General features: G+C 47.5%; 1 protein-coding gene across 2 annotated transcripts; it reads left to right on the forward strand.

The window, feature by feature from the left end:
- The first annotated feature begins 997 nt into the window (after positions 1-997).
- PRMT2 (protein arginine methyltransferase 2) lies at positions 998-25,387 on the forward strand. 2 transcript variants are annotated; one of them, XM_065943184.1, is made up of 11 exons: positions 998-1,314; positions 2,511-2,616; positions 6,390-6,491; positions 7,148-7,330; positions 11,054-11,215; positions 11,991-12,155; positions 19,331-19,506; positions 21,579-21,708; positions 22,506-22,642; positions 23,992-24,163; positions 24,814-25,387. In XM_065943184.1, the coding sequence occupies exons 2-11, from the start codon at positions 2,569-2,571 to the stop codon at positions 24,844-24,846; spliced, it is 1,308 nt and encodes a 435-aa protein (XP_065799256.1). In that variant the 5' UTR covers positions 998-1,314; positions 2,511-2,568; the 3' UTR covers positions 24,847-25,387. The 2 variants fall into 2 exon arrangements, with proteins under 2 accessions (XP_065799256.1, XP_065799257.1); XM_065943185.1 differs by having other exon boundaries at positions 1,000-1,314; positions 2,511-2,607; positions 6,384-6,491.
- The last annotated feature ends 1,238 nt before the right edge of the window (positions 25,388-26,625 follow it).

A 26,625-nucleotide genomic window follows, 5' to 3' on the forward strand; every position in this document is an offset into this window, starting at 1 on the left:
GCCTGTGTATCCAAACCGTAGACTGCCAAACCCTGAAATCTTCTCAGGGTGCACTGTCCTTCAGCTGCTGTGGTCCACGCCTTAACTGTGGAACTGCATGCTGAGTGAAGCTCTCTGTTGCAGCCATTTTAACTTCTTTCTGCCTCAACTAGTATTTTATAACAGGACGATGCTGGTCTCATAGAACCAGTTAAGAAGTATTTCAGTATTCTCTAGTTTCCGGAAGAACTTGTGTAAAACTATTATTATTTTTACTTATATGTTTGGAAGCATTTAATAGTGAAGCCATCTGCTCCTGGAGTATTCGTTGCAAGATTTTAAATTATGAAATCATTTCTTTTAGAAGATCTAGAATCATGCAGCTTATCTAACTATTCCTGTTCAGTTTTGGCAAGTTGTTCAAGGAATCTAATATCAGTTTACTATCTTTAAAAAAATCTATAGCATCTGTACTTCCTTTTTCATTTCTTATACTGCTAATTTGTGTTCCTGCTGTTTTTCAATTATAAAATACACAAATTTATTACGTTAACCATTTATAAATCTACAGTCAATGGTATTAAATAGTTCACATTTCTGTGCAATGATCACCAGCATATAGCCGCCGAAACGTCATCTTGTTAGTCTGACACCTACACCCACTCACACCGTCTACCCGACCCCGGCCCCCGCCGCCCTACTTTCTCTAGGATTTTGACCACTTCCTTCTACCTTTCCAGCTCCCAGCTCCAGCCGCCCCCTGCCCTGGAAAGAATGACACAGGATTTACACTTCACCGTGTGGTTGGAAACGTTACTGAATTATTACAAGAAAAGCACAGGAAAGCTTTCCCGGTCCTGCTCCGGCGGAAATCAGCCATTTCTGTCACTCCCAGCCGGTTTCTGACCCCGGACCAGGACGTCGCCCACCCTACGCCGTCTGACCCCCTCGCCCCATGGGACGAGAGCTCGAACACGAGCCGGCATCCGAGCGCAGAGCTGGAGCTCGCGCGACAACCAAAGGCAGGACCTCAAAATGAGTTTGCGCAGGGAGCTCCACCCAGGACAGTCTTCACCGAGATGCGCCCGAGCGCACCGCGCCTGCGCAGTTCAGGGCGTTGGCTCACTCTCCAGACAAGGGGGTGGGCGTGGACGGTGGCGCATGCTCGCGGAGCCGGTTCCAGGGTGGCGCCTTCTACGACGGGGTTGGGGCGGGCAGTCTGTTCACAGAGCGCCTGCGCGGAGAGAGGGCGGTGGCTTGGGTTCTTGGTGGATGCCGGCTTCCACTCCGTTCCGTAGGTGTGGTCGCCGACCTCAGCGGAGAAACGCGACTGAGGTAGGCTTCCCGTGGGCAGCTCGGGCGGCTGGACCGCGCATAAAGCTGGGCATGCCAAAGGAGGGGGGGGCTCCTCTCCCGAGGTGTGCGTCAGCCGGCGGACCACGCCGCCGTTCTCTTTCCCGGGCTCCCGGCGCCTTCCTGCTTCTGCTAGCCCCCGACCGCGGGCTCGGCGCCCCGCCCACCAGACCACGCCCCCCATTCGCGCCACGCCCACGACACCGCACCCTTTGCCTCACTGCCCCGCTATCTCCCCAACCACGCCCACAGTGCCCGCCCCTCCCACAGCCACGCCCACTTCCCCGTCAGTCTTTGGCGTCCGGAGCCACCTTTTCCGAGGACAGGTCCCATTCTCTACCCCCACTACCTGTTCCTCTTTCGCATCACGCCCCGCCCCTCCCTTCATCCTCCCTTCACCTAGTTCTGTCTCCAGCCCAAGGGCCACCTGCCCTTCAGGGCCCTCTCCCTCAACCCTGCCACGCCCCTTAGCCGAGCACCGCCCTATATTCCGCCCCGCCCACCCTGACCCCAGCCATCGGTCCGGCCCCGCCTCATCTTCCGGCCCCGCCCCATCCTGACCTCAGTGCAGTTTCCAGTGAAAATGCAGTGTTTGTGTATTAGTATTTGTAATTATAAACGTCACAGAAACAAGTACTAGGTATTGATTGATAATGTGAAGCACTCATTTTAAACGAGGAACTGCTGTGTAATTGAAAAAACACATCCATCGCAGAGCACAATGTGAGTAACATTGTCACTGGAAAAATAAGATTGAAACTGAAAAGTCTCTGGGAGGTGCAGACCTTGGTTTCTGTTAGTGGAAACACTTTAAAGCCCAGATACAAAATTTTAATTGGAGTCACAGTTGTCAGGGTTCCAAGTTAAGGGTTGACATCAATTTATTGTTTTAAATTTGCCCAGTGATCTAACAGAAAGTAACAGGCTTTGGCCAATAAACATTTAACACTTTGCAGGCTACTGATGAAAATATACACTGTTTGGAGTTCATTAATTTTAAATGTTTTCAGTTGATTTAATAAGAGCTGTGTTTATAAATTTCATTTCTGTTTATTCTTCACATTTTTTGCGTTTACTTCCATTTGGTAGAAGACCTTTTTCATGGACCTTAAAAGATAAGTGAACATTATGATGCAATGTAACAAGCATTTTCTCATTCTCTCTTTTTTAAAAAATAGAAATGAAGGGGAAAATGAAACATTAAAGCAGCAGTTATGTACAGATCCCAAAGGAACCATGGCAACACCAGGTGACTGCCCCAGAAGTGAGTTGCAGGTAATTTCGGTGCTGCTATTTGAGAACTTGTATTTAAAGACTGGGACCATTACAGAGAGTGGAGCTCACTCAATCACGGAGTGATAATGATTTCCTTGGACCTTGGAAGGTGGCCACCACCAGGGGCTGCTTAAACAGAGGAAATACACTGTGAGGTCACATAGGACATTCTGAATTGGGCATTGTAAACACCTCCCAGGAACCTAGGGTTGAGCTGGAAGCAAGCACAGGTTTGTTTTTAGTTGTTAAAAACATCCCAGACAGAATATGTTAGACACAGGTTGGATATTAGAAAAGATTTATATATTTATGCTGCTTTTCTGCTTGTAACATGTATCATTCAAGTTAACAGTAAAAAAAAAAAAGTCACCTTAAATTTCAAGGAATGTTGATTATGTAAAATTAAAAATCAATAATTAATAAATAATGTTTTAAAAAAACATTTCATGTCTTTGATATCAATTTTGACATTTCTTTTTTTCTCTTTTCATTCTAATTATTGTTCTAAATTCATGTGGTTTTTATATATAGAAATTTTATTTGTAGTTGGATCATTTCACTTATCTGTTTCTTAAAATTATCATAAAATGTTTTAATTTTGTGGATGTCTTAATTTTCTTTTTTTGAGAAATTAAAAAGTACTGGAACATTTATAGAATCAGTTCAGTTCAGTCGCTCAATTGTGTCTGACTCTTTGTGACCTCATGGACTGCAGCACGCCAGGCCTCCCTATCACCAACTCCCAGAGTTTACTCAAACTCAAGTGCATTGAGTCGGTGATGCCTTCCAACCATCTCATGCTCTGTCGTCCCCTTCTCCTCTGGCCTTCAATCTTTCCCAGCATTAGGGTCTTTTGAAATGAGTCAGTTCTTCACATCAGGTGGCCAAAGTATTGAAGTTTCAGCTTCAACATCAGTCCTTCCAATGAATATTCAGGACTGATTTCCTTTAGGATGGACTGGTTGGATTTCCTTGCAGTCCAGGGGACTCTCAAGAGTCTTCTCCAACACCACAGTTCAAAAGCATCAATTCTTCTGCGCTCAGCTTTCTTTAGAGTCCAACTCTCACATCAATACATGACTGCTGGAAAAACCATAGCCTTGACTAGACCTCTTTTGGGAAAGTAATGTCTCTACTTATTAATATGTTGTCTAGGTTGGTCATAACTTTTCTTCTAAGGAGTAAGCGTCTTTTTATTTCATGGCTGCAGTCACCATCTGCAGTGATTTTGGAGCCCCCAAAAATAAAGTCAGCCACTGTTTCCACTGTTTCCCCATCTATTTGCCATGAAGTGATGGGACCAGATGCCATGATCTTAGTTTTCTGAATGTTGAGCTTTAAGCCAACTTTTTCACTCTCCTCTTTCACTTTCATAAAGAGGCTCTTTAGTTCTTCTTTGCTTTCTGCCATAAGGGTTGGTATCATCTACATATCTGAGGTTATTGATATTTCTCCCGGCAATCTTGATTCCAGCTTGTGCTTCCTCCAGCCCACCGTTTCTCATGCTATACTCTGCATATAAGTTAAAGAAGCAGGGTGACAGTATTTATAGAATAATACTGCAAAGAATTACATATTACAGAGAAATGGAAACTTGCTAACATTTTGTCATATTTACTTCAGAATATAAGTATGTGTGTATATATATATATATATGAATGAATGAAAAAACCATGAATAAAGTCTTCTCCAGTCCCATTCTTCTTCTTCTATCTCAAGGGCAAACACTACTATAAATTATGAATTGATCTTTGTGTTTCTGGACCATTTTTTATACTTTTATACCTTATGTAGGCATCTTTGAGCAATATATGATATTGTTTGAGTGAGCTTTTTCGAACTTACCAAAGTGGTGGAAATTTGAAAATTTCTGGGCTATCCAGAGTATGTTGCTTAATTTCCAGACATTTGGGAAATTTTATATTTTTGTTATTACTTTTGGTTTTACTTATGTTTGGTCTGAAAATGCAACATTTCAGTCTTTGGAAATTTACTCATGCCTGCTTTATGGTCTCATTGTAAGGCCTATTTGGCCTTACACTGGTCTCGTTGTAAGCTTTGTGGTCTCATTGTAAGACCCTGTGTGACCTTGGATGTTGCGTGTACACTTTCAGAGACTAAGTTATTCTGCAGTTGTGGGGTGTAGTGTCCAGTGTTGTCACTGTCAGATGGCAGGCGGATTCTTTACCAGCTGAGCCATCAGGGTGTCATCACCGTCATATGGGTCATTAATATTGCTCAGATCTCTGGATTCTGTCTGATGTTTTGTCCATTGGTTCTGTCAACTACTGAGAGAGATGAGTTTCAAGAATCTCTGCTGTGATTGTGGATTTGTCTTTTTTTTGTTACTTCATTTGGATCTATCACTTTTTGCTTCATATATTTTGAATCTCTGTTACTTGGTACATATGTTTAGATTAGTATTTGTTTACTAGATTAGTTGACCTTCTTATTTTTATGAAGTCTCTCTTTTTACCTATTAATACTTCTTGCCTAGCATCTACTTTGTCTTATATTAATATAGCTGTACCAGCTTTCTTATGGTTAGTGTTTGCATGGCACACAGACACATATATATCTATATTTTCAACTAGTCTAACTCTGTATATTTAAAGTATTCCTCTTGTAAAGAGCCTGTAGTTGTGTCTATTATTTTCCTGTTAGGTAATTTTTGCCATTTAATTAGTGTTCAGTCCGTTAACATTTAGCATAATGAGTCTAACATCTTGCTGTTTGTTTCCTTTTTGTCACAGTTCTTCCTTTTTACCTTTCTCCATTCTTGCCTTTTAGATTAATAAAATATTTTCTATAATTCCATGTTATCTCCTCAATCGACTTTTTAGCAGTACCTTTTTATGTCATTCTAGTGGTTACCCAAGAAATTACGTTGTGTATCCTTAACCTATCTCAGTCTTTTTTTTTTTTTTGACCTTTTCACAATGTAAGAATCCTCCAAATTAGTTCCATTTACCAGCCCCTATTTTTGTGCTGTGTTGCAACATATTTTACTTCTATATATGTTATAAACCCCACAATAAATTATTACTGTTTCTCTGTACTATCAGAAGTCTTCTTTATCAAGTGTAAATAATAGTGTTTCCTCACATATTTACCCTTTCTGGAGTCTTTACACATACCACTCTGCAAAAACTCACGTCGGTTACTCCATGCACCACTGGCGAAGTGCCTTACCCTTTATGGAAAGAACCTGACAGATGCTTGATGAAAACTGTGCCTGTGTTTCAGCCATGTCAGTCTATCCCATAAAGATAAAATGTCATCGGGTCAGGATAAAATGTGCGCAGATGTTTGGGAACATAAAGAAAGTCCATCAGTCGAGGACGACTGAAGACTCAGGCAAAATTCTGCTGTGCAATGTTAAGTAGCCACTGAACATTATCAGTTGGAGTTCTGCAGGTGGGGAGTTGCCCCACAAGGTATTATGTGAGTGAAAAAAGAAAAAATTTAAAAAGTGGCTGTGAAATCTTTGACAGAAAGCGATGTCAATAGAAAAACTAAACTGAGTGTGTATGCATGTATGCGGCCACAAGTGTGCATGAGCAGGAGAGGTGTGGGGCCCTCCTGCTGCAGCATGCTCTACATGGACAGCAGGCAGCTGAGGGTAGGGGATGGTGGGGAGCCAGCGGCAGTGAGAGGTGCTGAATGGGAGGAGAGTGAGCGGGAAAGAATCGTGTAGAGAGATGAAGAGTGACAGATGAGAGAGGCAGGGAGAGGGAAGGCTGCCCCCATCACATGCCTTTCTCGCTTGCTCCGAGCAGGAGGAGGACCCTACCACACAGGCTGAGGAGGAGTGCCTCCAGGGGGCGGTGCACCCGGAGGAGTTCGTGGCCATCGCAGACTATTCTGCCACAGACGAGACGCAGGTAGCCATGGGTTTATTCTTTGTGGGTTCAGCTTGTTCGGTGGCAGGATTAGATATAAAATTTGCAGAAGTAAGCAGACCTAAATAAAGAGGTATTCAGATACTTCACAGCAACAGAAGACCCGCCGGTGACCCTTCCAGCCTAACATATTCAGGTCCCGAGCCTGATGTGTAGGATCCTCGGGTGAGGGATGGGGTGGGGGAGGAGGTGCCTGCTTCACTTTCTGGTTTGAAACCCTTCCTTGTAACCTATTTAGTTAAGGAAAATTGGATGTAAAATAAAAACATCTACTTGAATGCCGCTTTCTTTACTTTGTAATAGTAATTTCTTAGCATAAGCCTCTAGCAACTGAATCAGCTACCACTTAACTGAGTTACAGTGAACGGAATGTTAGAAATTCTGTTCTAAGAAATTCAAGCTGTTTGAAAATGTTTGATCTTTCTTGTTAAGGTCTGCTTCTGTTTCTTGTAGATTTCCACAGAAATCTCAAAATCCTAGTGTGATTTTCATAAACTGTCAGTTGATGTCCTTCCCATTGACTCCTTATTGCACTTGCTGTGATTTGGGACCAGTGATGGGGGTTGATCCCTGAGCCACAACTGAAATACCAACTGCAGGTTTTTCTTTAGTTTTCATTTCTATATATGTTTCTCTAGCTCAGCTTTTTGAGAGGAGAAAAGATCCTCGTCCTGAGACAGACCACTGCGGACTGGTGGTGGGGCGAGCGTGCGGGCTGCTGTGGGTACATCCCGGCGAACCACCTGGGGAAGCAGCTAGAGGACTGGGATCCCGAGGATTCCTGGCAGGATGAGGAGTACTTCGGCAGCTATGGAACCCTGGTATTGCCTCCTGCCCGCCCAGCCAGGCGGGGCCGCTTGCCGCTCTCTGGTTTTAGGTTCTAACTTTAAAAATAATTTCTGGGCTTCAGCTTAACTGTTCAGAGTGGGGCCTGCAGATGTTTTCTTCAGCTCAGCTGCTCAGCTTTGCCATCCAAGTGCTGAAGCAGCCTTAAAAATTTCAGTGATCAGGTCTACGTTCCAATAAAACGTTATCTATAGACACTGAAATTTGCCTTCCATATGATTTCATGTGTCGTGTTTTTGGATTTTTAAAAACCATTTAAAAATGTAAAAGCCAATCCTGGCTTGCAGGCCATGCCAAAGCAGGTGATGGACTGGATTGGCTATAATGTACCAACTCCTGGTTAGAGATACTGTCTGAGCAATAGAATTATAAACTTTTCTCAGTGTTTAAAAGTAGCAAATTTTACTGTAAAAATAAAATGTAAAACAATATAGATCAATAGTATTACCTATAAATAACTAGCTTATTAGTTTGGTTTTTTTTTCAGTGTAAATAAAGACCCAAAGTCCTATGGTCCAGACAGCGCTCTTTATATTTTAGACTAAATAAAATAGATACTTGAATGATGAACGTTGCAAATATGGTAGATTCAATTCTGTAAAGTTACAAAACAATGTTAAAAGGTGGTGTTTGTGAATGTGTATAGAAGTGGTGGATCTGGAGATCAGGGACTGGATTCCCCTTAGAATTTGGATGATGGTTACAAGCGTTGGAGAAGGAAATGGCAACCCACTCCAGTGTTCTTGCCTGGAGAATCCCAGGGATGGGGTCGCACAGAGTCGGACACAACTGAAGTGACTCAGCAGCAGTAGCAGTACTGGTAAAGAGGGTCTGTGTTTGGCGAGGCCAGGGGGGAAGCCTGGGGTGCTGGCAGGGCTCAGAGTGGGTGTGGGTGCGAGAGTGTTTGCACTGTTGCTCTGTCAGGTAAAATCTCCAGGTGCTTTTCATCGTCCCTTTTGTAGATAAGTATTGTGCATGTGTATGTGCTCCGTGGTGTCCAACTCTCTGTGATCCCACGGGCTGTAGCCCATCAGGCTGCTCTGTCCATGGGATTTCACAGGCAAGAATACTGGAGTGGGTTGCCATTTCCCGCTCCAAGGGATCTTCATGACCCAGGGATCTTACCCTCATCTCTTGCATCTCCTGCATTGGCAGACAGATTCTTTACCACTGAGCCACCTGGGAAGCCCCCATCATATTGGATCATTAAAAATGTTAAAGTAAATGAAAAACCGTCGATGCGTGTACATGCTTGTCCAGTCATGCTCAACACTTTGTGACCCCCGTGGACTGCAGCATTCCAGGCCTCCCTGTCCCTCACTAGGTTCTGGAGATTGCCCAAGTTCACGTCCTATTGCTCAAATTCACGTCTAAATTCATACTATCCAACCATCTCATCCTCTGTTGTCCCCTTCTCCTCCTGCTCTCAGTCTTTCCCAGCATCAGGGTCTTTTCTAATGAGTCAGCTTTTTGCATCAGGTGGCCGTAGTACTGGAGCTTCAGCATCAGTTCTTCCAATGAATATTCAGGATTGCTTTCCTTTAGGATTGACTGGTTTAATCTCTTTGCTGTCCAAGGGACTCTCAGGAGTCTTCTCCAGCACCATAATCCAATAGCATCAATTCTTTGGTGCTCAGCCTTTTTTATGGTCCAACTCTCACATCCATACATGACTATATGAACCTTTGTTAGCAAAGTGATGTCTTTGTATCTTAATATGCTGTCTATGTTTGTCATAGCTTTCCTTATGAGAAGGAAGCGTCTTCTCATTTCGTGGTTGCTGTCACCATCCACACTGATTTTGGAGCCTAAGAAGAGAAAATCTGCCACTGTGTACATGCTTAGAGGTTTCCATCTAGTAAGAAAGAGTTAATGAGAAGCTGAGGTCTGTCTCCTCTGTGAGATTTCTTCCAACAGCAGTGTAGATACTTCTTTCAAGTCTAAGCTGCATCTGTTTCATTCTTTTAAATTTATAGAAAAGGAGTAGTCCCGATACACTTGTCACCTTTCTCACCTAGCTGTACTGTTTTGAAAGTTTGTTCTTTTCAGTAGCTCCAGTGTGTTGATTTTAAAAGGATCATGTTTGCTTTTCATCATGCCAAGCAATGCTGTAGTGGATGTCTTCCTACATGAATCCTGCTCCCCTTTACTAGATACCCACTTGGTGGGTTTGAGGGATGTGTGTATGAGTTTTTCTGGGGTGGATCAAGCCAAGCCACCCGCCGAGAAGGTCAGTCGAGTGTGTGCCTCCCAGCGGCGCAGAGGGTTCGTTTCCTGCAGGTCTTCGCAGAAAAAGCTGCCAGCTGAAACAAGATTTCCCATCTTAAAGGCAAAAAACACGTATCTCAGTTTTGATTTACATTTTTAGCATTTTCATGGCCTGATCTGTTTATTTTTTGAAACTAATTTTATTACTGTTTTGTTGTGCTCCCCCTTTGCCCCTACCCCATTGGTTGGCATTTTAATGTGTTTTATGAAAAGTGTGTGTGAATTTAGGGAGGAGTGACATCTTTGTGATGATACGCCAACTCTCCTCATTTCTTAACCCTTGTGTTATGTCTCTTTAAGTTTTAAGGTTGTGTACCTTTCTAGATGAATCTGTAGGTGTTTTTGTGTATTATTGTAAGTAGTTGGGTGAAGTGTGCTGTTCCTATCTGTTGGATTAAGTTAGCTGATAACTGTTGTTCACATCTTTGTCTCTCACGATTTTCTACTTCTGTCAGTTACTGAGAGAAGGGTTTGGAAATCTCTGACCGTAATGGTGAATTTATGTTTCTTGTTGCATTTCTCCTGGCTTCTGCTTTGTGCGTTTTGAAGCTCTGTTGTGGAGGCACAGGAGCCTTTAGAATTGTTATGTTCTCTTGCTGCAGTGATTCTTGTGTGGCTCTGACCTAGAGGCTCCCCACCACCCCCATCCTCAGTCGTCTGCTGTTCATGTCATGACCTGATGCTCTTTGCTCTGAAGTGTATTGTATCTGGGTAAATGCAACCACACCTCTTCCCTGGGTTCCGTATCCTGGTTCTGACCCACAGGCAGGACATCTGGGTCTCAACTTAGTCCACTTTGGTGGTCTCCCTCTGTCTGTCTGTCCCTGAGGGGTCATGGGCTCGCGAGGCCCACACAGGCTCCTGTTGGCACTGACCTGGTCTGGGTTGCCAGGTCCCTGTCACCACGTACCCCCCCAAATGCTGCTCGGGCTGGGTCTCCTTGGCGGGTGTGTGGGGGCGGTGCTGGGGATGCCCCCCTGTGGCTTCCTGAACTGTGTGGAGGAGCCCTGCTCTGCCTCCTTGGGGATGCATTCGATTCCTGGGGGGTGCTGTCACCTCCTGCAGCCTCTCCCAGTCTCGTCCATTCTCTCTTGGAGAATCTTGGCCATGTTGTGTCAGGTCAGAAATGTGGCCACTTCTCCTGTGTCCACGCCACCTCCAGGTCCAAACTGCTTCTTTGCTCACCTGACTCTTGGAGAGGTGCACCTTGCTGAATGGGAAGGGTTCCAGAAGCTTCTGCCTCATTCCTTCACTGTCTACTCTTATCTGTATCTGTTGGTATTTTTTGGTCTTCTGATTTTTGCTCATATTTTTAGGCATGGGGTGGTGGGGCTTTATCGGGTCAGGTCACGCTCTGACTGTCCAAAGCCAGAGCATAGCGTAGCTCTAATGACAGGCAGTGATCCTTCCTTCACATGTATTTCGTCTAGAAACTTCACTTGGAGATGTTGGCAGACCAGCCACGAACAACTAAGTACCATAGCGTTATCCTGCAGAATAAAGAATCCCTGAAAGACAAAGTGATTCTGGACGTCGGCTGTGGGACTGGAATTATCAGCCTCTTCTGTGCGCATTATGCTCAGCCCAGAGCCGTGAGTAGGAAGCTTCTGAGCAGGGTCTTGGTGAAACCTCCACTGCTTAATGACAAGGGCAGCGTGTTTCTGAAGGCTGAGCCCGCCAGAGGCCATGGTATGGGTTTGATGAGTCACAAACAGCACAGAGTGGAATAGGACAGGACAGTGAGCTGAAACTGGTGGGAGGTTTTGTGAAATATTTACTTCAGTTATGTTAGAAACATGTCAGGGCTGGGCAGCTTGTGTAGACTGCTATCCTGGTGTCACGGCATCCTCCCGCCCCAAATGTGACCCTGCCAGAGTCAGGGTGGACCACTCTCTGGGACTCCCGCTGGGCTCTGGTCCTCTGCCATTTAAAGCCCATCTGAGCCGAGCAGAGGTGCCCCTCTCAGTGGCCCCGAGGCAGGTGGATGAGGCTCACAAGTGGAGCTGCAGCGCAGTGACTGCCCGAGTCCCGATCCTGCCAGAACCCAGACGTAGCATTCAGGACTTCTTGGGTCCCCGATTGGTAACTCGCTGGGTGGGCGGCCCACATGGGTGCAGGGGCTCTGTCCACCTGCATGCAGCCCCATGCCTGCATTTTGACAGAAGGTGGAGTCAGGGTGAGAGGCAGGCCCTCCCGGGGCTCCATCAGGGGACGGGGTGACCATCCACTGGCCACCGTCCAGCACGCTGCCTTTCCTTTCTCTGATGCTGGTTCTGACTCTGCTGGTGACTTGGGCTTGGGGAGAGTGGACGGCTGGCCGTGGTGTGGGGCTGAGGCACACATGGATGGTGTTTCTGTCCCGTGTAGGTGTTTGCAGTGGAGGCCAGTGAGATGGCCCAGCACACGGGGCAGCTGGTCGTGCAGAACGGCTTTGCTGATATCATCACCGTGTTTCAGCAGAAGGTGGAAGACGTGGTGCTGCCGGAGAAGGTGGACGTGCTGGTGTCTGAGTGGATGGGCACCTGCCTGTTGGTAAGGGGCCGTGGGGACTGCTGGGGTGGCTGCTTTGGGCTCTGGGATATTCGTACATCATGACTAATTTTGACTTTTTCCTAAGGTCAGTGATTTCTTGTGTGAACCTTGGCTCAATATTTTGAATTTTTAACGGATTAAAAAAAAAAATGCCTTTATGGGAAATCTAAGTCAGAGTGCTTGTATCTTTCTGGTGAGTGATTTACGTAAATTTCTGTTCTCTGTGAGAACCTGCGAATACCCAGTGCGTGATGTTAGGCTGTGTTTTCAGTGCTAGCAGAGCCTGTCCCTCCCCCAGCTGGTCTGCCCCCTCTCCGTAGCCCCCCAGTTTGCATTTTGGTGACCGGCCTGAAGCCCAGGCTCTCCCGAGTTCCTCCCCAGTCTCAGCTGGGTTGGGGTGGGGAGTTTGCTGATCTTGCCCAGTGGTTTCTGTTTTGCCTAGCTCTCTGTGCTCAAGGGCAAGTGAGAGGTGAGTGGGAGCTGGGCCTGCAGGCCCATGTCTCCTTGGACCCTCGGCCCACCCCCTCTCTGGGACCTAAGATGTTACAGTGAAATGTGGCCTGAAGTTTAGTGTCTGTAAAAACCCAGAGAAGTGACATATGGGTGAAGGGGAGGGGAACACCACCAGGGATTCCAGCAAGAAGTTTGTTTTAAATAGTAAGGAACTAACTTATATGAACAATAAGAATGTTGGTCCTCACTTCTTACAGATTGCAGAGATTTGGGAAAGTGACAGCAAATGACATTGAGCCTTAAGATTTCTGTCTGGATGATTTATCTGTTGTTGAAAATGGGGCATTGAAGTCCCCTACAATTATTATAGTGTGCCTATTTCTCTTTTCAGATCTCTTAATATAATTTTCCATATGTATTTAGGTGTTCTGCCTTTTGATGTTTTAATTGAGCATTTTATATGACTCCGTTTTCTCTCCTTTCTTAGCGTATCAGTTATACTTGTTCTGTTTTCCTTTTTTAATTGGTTGCCCTACAGTTTCCAAGGGCTTCCCTGGTGGCTCAGTGATAAAGAATCTACTTGTTGTGCAGGAGACCCAGGATCAATCCCTGGGTCGGGAAGATCCCCTGGAGAAGGAAATGGCAACCCACTCTAGTCTTGTGGCCTGGGAAATGCTACAGTCCATGGAGGGGTTGCAAAGAGTCAGTCATGACTGGTCACAGAACACAACAGTTTCCAATATAATTACAGCTGATTCAAGTCTGTTTTCATCTAACACTGTGATGATTCATGGGTAGCTGAGTTCTTTATGAAAACAAAATAATTCTAACTTCTCCCTCCAGTCCCTTGTATCAGCATTTTCATTCAATTTGTTACATGTAAGCATAAATACACATACAGGGTCAGGTACTGTGTTGCTATTATTTTGGACAAATTGTTAGATTTGTTAGATTACATTGTTAAATTGTTAGATTAATTAAGAATGGGAAAAATAAAAATTATAGCCTTATCTTCACTTATTTCTCTTTTAGTGCTTTCCTTTCTTTATGTAGACCTGCGTTTCTGATCTACAGGCAGACCTCAGAGATAGTGCAGGTTCAGATCCAGACCACCATGATAAAGCATGTATTGCAATAAAGCAAGTCACACAAATACTTTGGTTTCCCAGCGCATATAAAGTTATGTTTACCCTATACTGTAGGGTGTGCAATAAGCATTATATCTAAAATAACAGTGTACATATATTAATTAAAATACACATTATTGCCTAAAAATGCTAACCATCATCTGAGCCTTCAGCGAGTTCTAATCCTTTTGCAGTAGTAACATCAAAGATCCTTAATCACAAGGACTTCCCTAACTTCGTCCAATGGTTAAGGCCCTGTGCTCCCCATGCAGGGGCCCAGGTTCAATCCTTGGGCAGGGAACTAAGATCCTACATGAGCACAGGGTGGCTTAAAAAAAAGCAACAACAGAAGACCAAGAAATATATTAAATATTTCACTCCACTCTCTTCTTGCTTTCAAGGTTTCTGAGAATTCAGGTGAAATTTTATCTTTGTTCCTCAGTAGGTAGGTGTTTTTCCCCCAGCCTCTCCCAGGACTTTATCTTCTGAGTCTCTATAGTTTGAAGATGACATGCCTCTTTATACTTCCCTCCCCGCCCACCACACATTCATCCTGCTTGGAGTGCTCTTCATGCCTGGATCTGTGGGCTTATGTTTGATATTGTTGTTCACTCGCTCAGTCTTGTCCAACTCTTTGTGATCCCGTGGACTGCAGCACGCCAGGCTTCCCATCACCATCTCCTGGAGTTTGCTCAAACTCATGTCCATTGAGTCAGTGGTGCCATCCAACCATCTCATCCTCTGTTGTCCCCTTCTCCTCCTGCCTTCAATCTTTCCCAGCATCAGGGTCTTTTCCAGTGAGTTGGCTCTTCACATCAGGTGGCCAACATATTAGAGCTTCAGCTTCAGCATCAGTCCTTTCAAAGAATATTCAGGTTTGATTTCCTTGCTGTCCAAGGGACTCTTAAGAGTCTTCTCCGACACCACAGTTCAAAAGCATAAGTTCTTTGGCACTCTGCCTCTTTATAGTCCAACTCTCACATTCATACGTAACTACTGGAAAAACAATAGCTTTGACTGTTTGGATGTTTGTTAGTGAAGTAATGTCTCTGCTTTTTAATATACTGTCTAGGTTGCTCATAGCTTATCTTCCAAGGAACAAGCATCTTTTCATTTCATGGCTGCACTCACTGTTCGCAGTGATTTTGGAACCCAAGAAAATTAAATCTGTCCCTGTTTTCACTTTTTCCTCTTCTGTTTGCCATGAAGTGATCAGACCGGATGCCATGATCTTAGTTTTTTGAATATTGAGTTTTAAGCCAGGTTTTTCATTCTCTTTCACCCACATCAAGAGACTCTTTAGTTCTTCGCTTTCTACCATTGGAGTGGTATCATCTGCATCTCTGAGGTTGTTGATATTTCTCCCAACAATCTTGATTCCAGCTTGTGAGTCATCCAGTGCAGCATTTCGCATGATGTATTCTGCATATAAGTTACATAAACAGGGTGACAATATACAGCCTTGTTGTATTCCTTTCCCAATTTTGAGCCAGTCAGTTGTCCTTCATAAGGTTCTAACCATGTGTAGGGAAAGAGCAAATTAGCCAAGATGGCGTGGTCAGGGTCTTGCATCCCACGTTTTGTAAATACATGGTTTTGTAACAGTGGAGATCACTTATAGCACTGTGCATGCACATTATGTTGTACTTGCTTGGTCAGGGACCACTTTTGTTCTGGAAACATATATAAGCCCCACCTGAGAAACCCTTTTTGCCGCCACACCCGCCATTAGAGAGTAAACACATGTCTGCAGCTCCTATAGCTCCTTGAGTTTTCTTCCAACCTCCCTGCTCGTGCCTTACTTACCCTGGGTTCAGCAGACAGTGTGAACCATGGAAGACACCACGTAAGGTTCTAATACTGCAGTGGTTTTCTGTTCCCTCCTCCAGTGGACCACGTTTCGTCAGAACTTTCCACTATGAACCATCCATCTTGGGTGGCCCTGCATGGCATGGCTGATAGCTTCATTGAGTTATGCAAGCCCCTTCACCACGACAAGGCTGTGATCCATGAACGGAGTTGACATTAATTTGGGGAATTTCTCAGTCATTTTTTCAACTGTTTCTTCTCTTCCCGCCTCTCATCCTTCTCTTGGTATTTTTGCTCTGTATCTGTTATACCTTTTGTGTTCTGTAGCCCTTCAGTGTGTTCTCTTTTTCAGCCTGTTTTCCTTTGCTTTTCAGCTTTGGCAGTTTCTGATTTCATTTCCTCAAGCTCAGGCTTGTTGCTCAGCTGAGGGCCCTTACTAATGAGCCCATCAAAGGCATCCTCCACTTCTGTTACATTGTTTTGCTCTTGAGCATTTATTTTTGGTTCTTTCTAAGAATTTCCATTTCCCTGTTTACATTGCCCATCTGTTTTGCATGCTGTCTGCTTTGTCCATTAGATCCCTTAGCATATTAATCATAGTTGTTAAGTTCCCAGCCTGATAATTACAGTTGCCTTCTGGTGTCTTCCTTTGTGGCTCAGTGGTAAAGAATCTGCTTGCAATGCAGGAGACCTGGGTTGGGAAGATCCCCTGGAGAAGGGAATGACAACCCACTCCAGTATCCTTGCCTGGAGAATTCCATGGACAGAGGAGCCTGGGGGGCTGCAGTCCACGGGGTCGCAAGTAGTCTAACACAGCTGGGCGACTGACACTTTTACTGTGTCTGAATCTGGTTCTAAGGTTTGCTGTGGCCCTTGTACTGTTCATGTCTTGTGTTTTTTTCCTGATAGCCAGGTGTGATGACTGGATAAAGGGTCTGTGTAAACAGGCCTGTAGAGATGTGATGGTGAGATATGGAGGGGGTTGCTCTGGGGTCTCAGTGTTGAGTGATCCTGGACCTCTGGACTGTGAACCCCACAGGTGCTTCTCAAGTTTTCTCCCCTTTTGGGTGGGAAAGGATCACTGGAGGATGCTCAAGTTGGATATTATTCTTTCCCCAGCTGGTTGGGCTCTATTAAGCAGTCTCTCCTGAGGGCAGACCCTGTTAAGGAGAACAGAATACTCTGGCGTATTTTCAGTGGTTTCTTTTGAGCTTGTGAGAAGCACTGGGTCTTTTCTCTGGTATTTACTGTGGGGACCCTGTGATGGGGCCTGCCCGGAGTCTTGGCCTCAGCTTGTCCACGCTGAGCCCCAGCAGCCTGTCAGTCACGGTTCAGCTTCCTTCCTGACTCTCCCTGGTTCCAGAGGTGTTTCTGCTTTGGTGAGTTGCGATTCCCTGTGCAGCTCTTCCTTGACTTACAGTGAGGCTGCGTCCTGGCAAACCTGTCATAAGTTGAAAATACCAGAGTCCAAAATGCGTGTAACACACCTCAGCTCTCGAGCGTCACAGCTGAGCCTCATTGTCTTAGACGTGCTCAGAGCACTCACACTTGCCTACAGTTGGGCAAAGTCATAACCAAAGCCTGTTGAAAACGAGTGTGGAAAGTCTCACATAGTCAATGAATATTGTCCTGAAAGGGAGAGGCTGTCAGTGTGTGGACCGTGCACTCTCATGATTGCATGGCTGATGGGGCCTTGGTCTGTGTGGCATGTGTGTGTTGCACTGTGTATCACTAGCTGGGAAAAGATCAAAATTCGAAGCGTAGTTTTTGCTGAATACCCATTGCCCTGTCATGAAGCTGAACCATCGTTAAGTCAGGGACCGTGTTACAGGTCTCTCAGTTTTTCCAATTTGGGGGTGGCCGTTTGCTCTGTGACCTAATTTCTTTTAGTGGATTTTAGAAGAGTTGTTGACTTCTCAGTGCGGCTTTTTACTTGTTAGGACAGAATGGCAACTTCCCCCAGGGCAGGAATGAAGTGGGAAGGGGTGCTCCCCTGTTCCTATTCAGCATTGTCCTGGGAAATCTAACCATTGCAAGAGAGAAGGAAGAAATGGGAGCTAAACAGAATGAAGGCACAGGAATAAACCCTGTTCTCAGACAATGTGATTGTTTTTGTAGAAAATGCCAAGGAATCTCCAAAAACTTTCCTAGACTAGTGAGCAAGTTTAAGGCGATCATGGGGTACAAAGTCAGCCTACAAAAGCCAGTCACATTTTTATACACTAGCACTGTTCATGACTCGTTACAGGGGCTCCAGAATGATGACACTAGACAAAACATGTGCGAGTTCTGGATGCTGACTCCACGTGATTGTGACGACAGTGCTGATGACCCGCATTGTTCATGAGCTGGAGACGGCCTATTAAGGATGCCCCTTCTCTCCAGGTTCCTCTATAGATTTAACACAATTCCAGTAAAAATTCAAGCAGGATTTTTTTGTAGATACAGATAAGGTCATTGTAAAATTTATGTGCAATGTAAATAAACTAGCCCTGGAGAAGAAAATGGCAATCTACCCCAGTATTATTGCCTGGAAAATTTCATGGACAGATGAGCCTGGCAGGCTGTAGTCCATGGGATCACAGTCAGACATGACTGAGCACAAACAGGCTAGAATAGCTGATACAGTTTTTAAAAAATATTTATTTGGCTGTGCTGGATCTTAGTTGGGGATCTTTGTCACGGCATGTGGGATTTTATTTCCCTGACCAGGAATTGAACCTGGGCCCCCTGCATTAGGATCGCAGAGTCTTAGCAACATAACCACCAGGAAAATGCCACAATTTTTAAAAGAACAAAATTGGAAGAACTGTACTACCTGACTTTAGTATAAAGCTCTGGTGGTCAAGACTGTGAACCTGGTGAAGTGATAGACATGTAAGTCAGTGGAACAGAATGGATAGTAGATTCCTACAAATGCGGTCAACTGATTCTTAACAGAGGAACAAAGTCAATTTAATGAAGAAAAGATAGTCTTTTCAACAAATTATATTGGAAGAGTTGGCTGCCCATAAACCACAAAAGGCTTCAGCTTTAAGCCTTATACCTCATCTGAACAATGAACTCAAAATTGATTTTATCTAATTGCTTAAATATAAAACGGTAAAACTTTTGGAAGAAATCATAGCAAATGTTCACGATTAGTCAAAGGGTTTTTAGGTGTGACTCCAAAACATTACTCTATTAAAGGAAAAGTTGATAAATTGGACTTCATCAAAATTAAAAAGTCTGCTCTGTAAAAGACAATGTTAAGAAAATGAAAGGCCAAGATTAGGAGAAAATATTTACAACTCACATGTACAGTGTGCACCCTGAACTTATGAAGAATCCTCAAAACTCAACACCCCCGAGGGGCTCTTGGGGCGCTTGCTACTTTTGACATATGGGTCACGTGACCTCCGTGGCACTCCTGCTTTGCTGTTCCACATTTTTGAGAAGTGACTTTGGTCAACTTAAAGCATGGTGAAAGTTCTGAGAATACCTCAGACCAGAGTGATACTGTTTGAGAGTTAAGATCCCAGAATGCTTGTGGTGACAGCTGTCTCCTGGGTGGGCAGGGTGGGCGAGAGGGCAAGTTCCCTGACCGTTGGCCGTGCCCAGTTCCGAGGAGCAGTGTGGGTCAGTGGGCTTAAACCCGGTGACCACTGTTGTGACGGTGTCAGAGAGACCCTCTGGTGAGCTGGCAGCTCGTCCTGTCCGTGACGGTCCCCGGGGTATGAGTGCCGTGGCGGGGGGAGCAGACACCAGCTCAGCCACTCTGTCTCCTGTGTGCCTCCCTCCGCGCAGTTTGAGTTCATGATCGAGTCCATCCTGTATGCCCGGGACGCCTGGCTGAAGGAGGACGGGGTCATCTGGCCGACCACCGCCGCCCTGCACCTGGTGCCCTGCAGCGCCGACAGGGACTACCGGAGCAAGGTGCTCTTCTGGGACAACGCCTATGAGTTCGACCTCAGCCCTCTCAAGTGAGTGTGGGGCTCCCGGCCTCCAGGGCACGAACCCTCAGCCAGACCCTCACCTCAGTGCCCTCAGGCGAGCATGGGGCTCCCGGCCTCCAGGGCACGAACCCTCAGCCAGACCCTCACCTCAGTGCCCTCAGGCGAGCATGGGGCTCCTGGCCCGTGGGATTGAACCCCAGACCAGACCCTCACCTCAGTGCCCTCAGGCGAGCGTGGGGCTCCTGGCCCGTGGGATTGAACCCCAGGCCAGACCCTCACCTCAGTGCCCTCAGGCGAGTGTGGGGCTCCCGACCTCCAGAGCATGAACCCTCAGCCAGACCCTCACCTCAGTGCCCTCAGGCGAGCATGGGGCTCCTGGCCCGTGGGATTGAACCCCAGACCAGACCCTCACCTCAGTGCCCTCAGGTGAGCATGGGGCTCCCGGCTTGTGGGACTGAACCCCAGGCCAGACCCTTACCTCAGTGCCCTCAGGCGAGCGTGGGGCTCCCAGCCTCCAGGGCACGAACCCTCAGCCAGACCCTCACCTCAGTGCCCTCAGGCGAGTGTGGGGCTCCCGGCCCGTGGGATTGAACCCCAGACCAGACCCTCACCTCAGTGCCCTCAGGCGAGCATGGGGCTCCCGGCCCGTGGAATTGAACCCCAGACCAGACCCTCACCTCAGTGCCCTCAGACGAACGTGGGGTTCCCGGCCTCCAGGGCATGAACCCTCAGCCAGATCCTAACCTCAGTGCCCTCAGGCGAGCGTGGGGCTCCCGGCCTGTGGGACCGAACCCCAGGCCAGACCCTCACCTCAGTGCCCTCAGGCGAGCGTGGGGCTCCCAGCCTGTGGGACTGAACCCCTGACCAGACCCTCACCTCAGTGCCCTCAGGCAAGTGTCAGGCTCCCTGCCTGCAGGTGCGCAGGCCACAGGGCCAGAAAACCCTCACCGTTGGGAGTTCAGTTTGTCCATATGACTGAGAAGTCTGTCTTTTGCCTTCCCGGCCTTTAGGCTGAGAACAGAATTGAAATGACCTGTTTATAAGGCCCCAAACATGATAGGAAACATCAGGTAATGTGGGCCATTAAAACAGACAGATGATCCCATGAAGAGCCATGAGTGTTTAATAAGGGCCAGAAAATGTGTTAGTGAAGTCCCTGCTGGCCTTTGTCACAGAAAGCAGTGCCACAGCATGTGTGGTGGCTGTCCCAGTCTCTGAGTTACGGTCATGCCTGTGGCAGAGCTTCAGGTTTTGACAAATGGTCTCCTCACTAAGGGCCTCCTGTTTCTCACATTTCCTCCTTGAGAAGGATGATGTGTGTATGTATGTGGCTGCCTGCCCTCCGAGGCCGCCAGGAGGCAGAAAGGGGAGGCCTTGCAGTTGTCCTGGGGCCAGGTAAGGGCCCCTCATCAGAGATGGCTGCTCATCTGCCAGATGACCAGGTAGGGCTTGGCAGCAAGATGGGGACCTCTGGGCCTTTCTGTTTTTTATTAAAAACTCAAAAAAAAAAAAAGAAAAAATATCAGTGTAGAGGTATGGAATCTTCCCTCACGTGTTGAGTCGTTGCATTCTTAACCCAAATCCGGAAGTGGATGGAGCGGGGAGTCTCTGACAGGTGCTCTGAGGATCGTGCAGGACTGATGTGGCGGGAGCGAGGGAAGATCTAGAAAGGGCAGGGGGCTCCTTGTGTTGCCTGGTATTAATGTCTGGTAATTAAAGTGACCAGGGAGGGCAGAGGAGGCTCTGAGCAGGGTCTGCAGTGTCTGGGGGTGGGAGGGCTGTGGCCGTGCATTTCCCAGGGACGTTGGTGGGCCCCTTGGAGGAGATGTGTTCTCTCACACCATTCACTGAAATTTAGTTTCCCGTGGCTCCTATGTCCTCTGGGTATGTGAGTGGGACACAGAGGGACGTGCCTGTGGCTCCCACTCTCGGCTGCTGCCCATCAGAGCCGGCTTCCTCGGGCCTCCTTGGCCCTGCCTTTTGCTCTCAGGGCTACAGGCGGTGAGTTAGGATTCCTGCTAATACAGAGGAGGGAGTGTGACAGCCTGAGATGGGGGTTACGTCATCTCAGATGCTAAGTACTTACTTTATCCCCCCAGATCTTTAGCAATTAAGGAGTTTTTTTCGAAGCCCAAGTACAACCACATTTTGAAACCAGACGACTGTCTCTCTGAGCCATGCACCATATTACAGTTGGACATGAGAACTGTGCAGGTCGCCGACCTCGAGGTGAGGAGAGATGACCCTTCCTTCCTTCCCCATGTATTCATTCAAATAAATGAGTTAGATTTGTTGCTACTGATTTTCACACAGTCTTTGTAATCTATTCTGATTTTGTTTTTAGTATTTTTAGGTTATTTTCTTTATAGTTAACCTCTTTAACATCTTCAGTTATTTTTAGATTTATATTTCATATTCTCAGCATGTGCAAATTCAGATAAATTATGTGTCATGATAGGATCTGAATTAAAATTTTTCCCTAAGTTTTTTAGCTCCCACTGATGACAAAATTCTTACAATTCTCTTACTTACCATCTGTGGCCATGAGGTGGCGTGTGTGGATTCTGGACAACCCCGTTTTAAGGGGTCCCTCCAAAGTGAAGGGACCTGCTTATGGAACTTACAATACAAAACCACGTGCAGACTGAACCTGAGGCTTCAATTCATGTTGGGATCATAGAGACTCAATCTGGAATTTCCTGTTTGTGCAGAGAATTGAGAAAGTGTCCTGCTTGGATTTGGGGACAGAAAATCAGGCCAATGAGACTTAGATTACCCCAGACTTTTCTGATTGTCTGCAGCATTTGAGTTCAGAATGCAAGCTGTAACATTTCCTTTCTCTGGGGTTTTTACATGTCCGGCTAAATTAGCAAGTTACAGATTTGTGTCGTAGCTACTGAAGTAGACAGTGTGGCTGCCCAGGGTGGTGTTGTGGGTCTCGGATGGCCACGTGGAGGTGGCCGCTGCCCATGGGTCCTATGCGCCCAGGACCGGCACCCACTTCTCACCCGTTGCCTTGAACACAGATGATGAAAGGCGAGCTGCACTTTGACATACAGAAGGCAGGCACACTGCATGGATTCACAGCCTGGTTCAGTGTCCAGTTTCAGAACCTGGAGGAGGACGAGCCACAGCTGGTACTGAGCACCGGCCCGCTGCACCCGTGAGTGTGCCAACCCCGCTCACCGTGGGCCACAGAGGAGGCCTGACAGAGTCATGAATGTAAAGAGCTAGACGTGTCAGAATGGACCCAAATCTCTCCAGACCCGGCTGAGCCCGAGGCCGGGCATGTGGGTGGTGCTGGGTGCTGGGCAGGGCTGTGTGTGGAGGTGAGTCCGGGTCGCCTTGGCCCCTGCACTGGTAGGGGAGCCCCTGATGCCCTGGATGGTCAGCTTCCACCTTCTCTCCGTGGCCTCACTGAGGCCGCAGCTCAGAGTTCCAGGGGCTTTTCCTCTGACTCTCAGAGAAGGCAGATGTTTCCTGAGATATGATTTTCATGTAGTAACATTTCAGAGCTACATGCCTGCTGCTGCATGTGGGGATGCAAGCTTGTGTTGTCTGTCTATGGGGCTGGACGCAGCAGCCCCTGGAGCACTGCCTTCATGTGCGGACTCTATTCCCCTCCACATGACCCTGCTACTCGCCTGCACCATGTGGTTGGCAGACCTCAGGGAGGGTGGCGGCCGCCTGGGTCAGACCCCACTGTGGCCTTTGGGCCGTGGAGGACCTGGGCATCCTTTGTGAAAGTTGAGCAGGAGGAGGAGCTGAATGGCCAGAGTGGACTCCAGCCAGGCCTCCTCCCAGGCCCATGAACCGGGTGTGCCTGACGTTTCCGACTGGAGCGTTGGGTGGGGATCATCTGCACACAGGTGGTGTGGGGGTGGGGATGAGAGGACATGTGGGCTGGGGAAAGGAGACCACCACTGTGGCTGAGGTGGGGTGCCTGTGCATCAGAGAGAATATGATGAAGGGAAAGAGGCCACAGAGAACCTTAGTGCTGGTGTGACTGGGCCCACCCCAGGCACTCGTGTGTCCGAGCCATAGAACTTGCAGAGTTTGGGGTGTCCCTGCTTGCCCAAATGCTGCCCTTGTCTTGCTCACACTCAACCAAATTCAGAGAAGTAATGACTTTTTTTTTTTTGAGAAGTAATGACTTCTTTATGGTACAATTTCATGAGTGTGAATCTCTCTCTAACAGCATGAATTAGGACCGTGGGCATCACAGTTTAGGGTCGGTGGCCTTGGGTGGGCACTGCTCTGCCAGCTCGTGGAGGCTGGGTTGACCCAGAGAGGGGCCAGGACCTGTGTCTGGCCACATGCCCTTGTGGCCTGTCCACCTCAAGTACCAGGGAATCTGAGCAGCATCCAACAGCTGCATCCACCCACCTCTCCGGCCAGGTTGTGACCCCACCTGGGTCCCGTGCAGCCGTCTGATCCTGGGGCGGGGGTGTGGGGGTCCCATGGCCTCCCCAGAGGGGGCAGGCTTAGATGATGCCACGCCCTGTCTTGCAGCACCACTCACTGGAAGCAGGTGCTGTTCATGATGGATGAGCCCGTCCCTGTCCTCGTGGGAGACGTGGTCACGGGCGCAGTGGTGTTGCAGAGGAACCCCGTGTGGAGGCGACACATGTCTGTCACCCTCAGCTGGTCCATCACTTCTGCACAAGACCCTTCATTGCAGAAAGTAAGATATTTAGCTCTAGAGTCTTGTGCTCTGATGCTGTCCCGGAAGGTGGCGGGTCTGTGAGGGTCACAGTGGTGGGTGCCTGTTCCCACCCCAGCAGGCTCCATGCCAGAACTGGTCTGTGTTGTTTTTCTAATCCTCATGGCAGGAGGTGGACCCTCCTGGTCACAGGAAGCAGTGGTGCAGGGAGGTAAGTTCTCCCTCTGAGACTTGGCTGGTCAGTAAGACCAGAGACCAGGAGACTCCGGGTGCAGAGAGAGACGAGGGCTGGGCCATAGTGCGGCCTTGCTCACAGCGTGCGCCTTGCCATGGCCCCCGTGGATGTGTGGTGGAGCCGAGTCCTGGCTGAGGCTGCAGTTTGAGGCTGAAGTGAGCATGGCTGGCGGGGCCTTGTGGCTCGTGGCTCACAGAGGCCACTGAGAATCCTCTTCCTCACTCAGGTTCACGCAGGAGAGAGAATAATCAAGCAAACCATTTTGTGCTTGGCTTTATGCTGAAAGTTGAAATGCTTGTCATTAAAAGAAAAGCCTTCACCTGAATGCTGGCCTCTTGTCCAATATTAAATTATTATTAGGAAATACTGCATGTTCATGAAACTGACATGGTTTGCTGTCTGATTGGTTTGTTTTCATTTCCTTTGTCTTTCTCAGGTTGGGGAGAAAGTCTTTCCCATCTGGAGATGACAGGGCAGCTCTGTGGGCGACGTCCATTGCATCTTGGGGGACATACGTGACTCTGAGGAGTCACTCCTGGACAGATGCATGTCCTGGGAAAGCCATGGACTTGCTCCAGGATGGGGTGATGACTCCCTCACCCACGGGCTCAGGGCTTCAGGGTCCTCTCCGTACGCCCGGCACCGCGGGGCCCACACCCACCATTGTCACTGCCCTGCCCGTCCTGAAACCTGGGCTGTGTTTCCAGTGTCCACTGTGGGTAGTTGGTGGCCCGCTGTCCCTCAGCCAGGCCCGTCCTGAGCTCACAGGACATGCTTGTCAACCCTGTGCTGTGAAGGTGGATGTTCATGCCTCGTGTGTGCGTGTGTCCTTCCTGCCCTCGGCTCATCGCTCAGCTCACGGACGTGGGGTCCCCGATCGTCGCAAGAGCTGGAGGTGCGATGCATGTGGTGGGGCTCTGCATGGGGTAGTCCACTTGTAGCAACGTCTTCCAGATAAGTTATGGGTCAGCACATAGGACATGCTCAGTAAATATTTTTTAATAAATGAATGTCGGTGTATATCCTGTTTCTGTGCACATACTTTATTTTTCAGAAGCATGGGTCATACTATGTGCATTGCTTTGTAACCTTTTTTGGTGTGTGTGATTTTGATTTTTAGTTAACTTTTTATTAAAATATAAGTTATATACCCCAAATTGCACAAGTCATGAGTATACAGATGGATGAAGTTTCACAAAGTAGGCACACGTGTAACCAGCCCTCGGGCCAACACCCTTCAGCACGCTGGAGGCCCCCAGTGCCCCTCCCACCCCGAACCACCACTAAGGGTGATGCCGGCTTCTGTGACTAGACTTTAGCCTGGATCCAACATTGTGTGAATGGGATTGTACATTGTGGACTTGCTGTAGGCTGAGTGTTTATGTCCTCCTGAAGCTCCTGTGTTGAAAACTAATCCCCAGTAAGGTGGGGTTAGGATGATTCCATCATGAGGATGGAGCCCCATGAATGGATTTCATGCCCAGAGGTCCAGAGGCTATTTTGCTGTGACCCATGGAATCACACAAGTCTGTCCTTCTTAAACACAGTGACAGGATGGGGGCCAGACAGACAGTGCTGTTCCAATGGGAGGCTGGAAGGAGTCAGACAGTGAGGTGTCCCAGGCACGTCTGGACACAGCAAGTCAAGTTCCATCAGCTCATAAGGCTGGACAGGAATCCTCTGGTTTGATGCTCTGCCTTCCAGGCCCACTGGATGGCAGTAACCCTTCTGCTCCGGCCACCCAAGCAACTCGCTGTGACCGCCACCCTTTGGTCTCGCTGAGACCTTGGGCTGCATCATTCCAATGAAACCAGAGATACCCCTCCTTCCTGCCCTGTGAAGGGGAAGCAGCCTTACCTCACCTGGGTGGGGGGTTGGGGGGTGGGCAGTGGCAGCCCTGGTGACCCTGAGTCGCCGCTGGGGGTCACTCTTCCCTTTCTTTGGAGGAGAATGATGTTTGCAGCTGAGCAACTCTGTGCTGTCAAAGCTAATGGTTGGTGCCTTTACCCTCCTGCTTTAATATTTGCACTTTGTCTTTGGTTTCAGCTGTTTTATTACATTGTCCTGGAGCTCCTTGAGTCTGTGAGCTGATATTATTTGTCAGTCTTAGAAAATTCTGGGCCGTTCTTAACTTTACATGTTTCTGCACTGCTGTCTGTCTGGTGTGTATGAAGTTGTTGACATATTTGTTGGAAAGTGTTCGCTGGCCCCATGTGACTGATGGTCATCTCACCTGCTTTCTACTGAC

The sequence above is a fragment of the Muntiacus reevesi genome, chromosome 8, assembly GCF_963930625.1.
Source record: "Muntiacus reevesi chromosome 8, mMunRee1.1, whole genome shotgun sequence".
In the NCBI taxonomy this organism is placed as follows: Eukaryota; Metazoa; Chordata; class Mammalia; order Artiodactyla; family Cervidae; genus Muntiacus; species Muntiacus reevesi.

What these genes read in the sequence shown, in the direction of transcription:
- PRMT2 (XM_065943184.1), top strand. Translation starts at nt 2,569, where the DNA reads ATGGCAACACCAGGTGACTGCCCCAGAAGTGAGTTGCAGGTAATTTCG. An exon ending in GGATGGGCACCTGCCTGTTG is followed by an intron (nt 12,156 to 19,330) that starts GTAAGGGGCCGT and finishes CCCTCCGCGCAG; the next exon opens with TTTGAGTTCATGATCGAGTC. An exon ending in AAGACCCTTCATTGCAGAAA is followed by an intron (nt 24,164 to 24,813) that starts GTAAGATATTTA and finishes TGTCTTTCTCAG; the next exon opens with GTTGGGGAGAAAGTCTTTCC.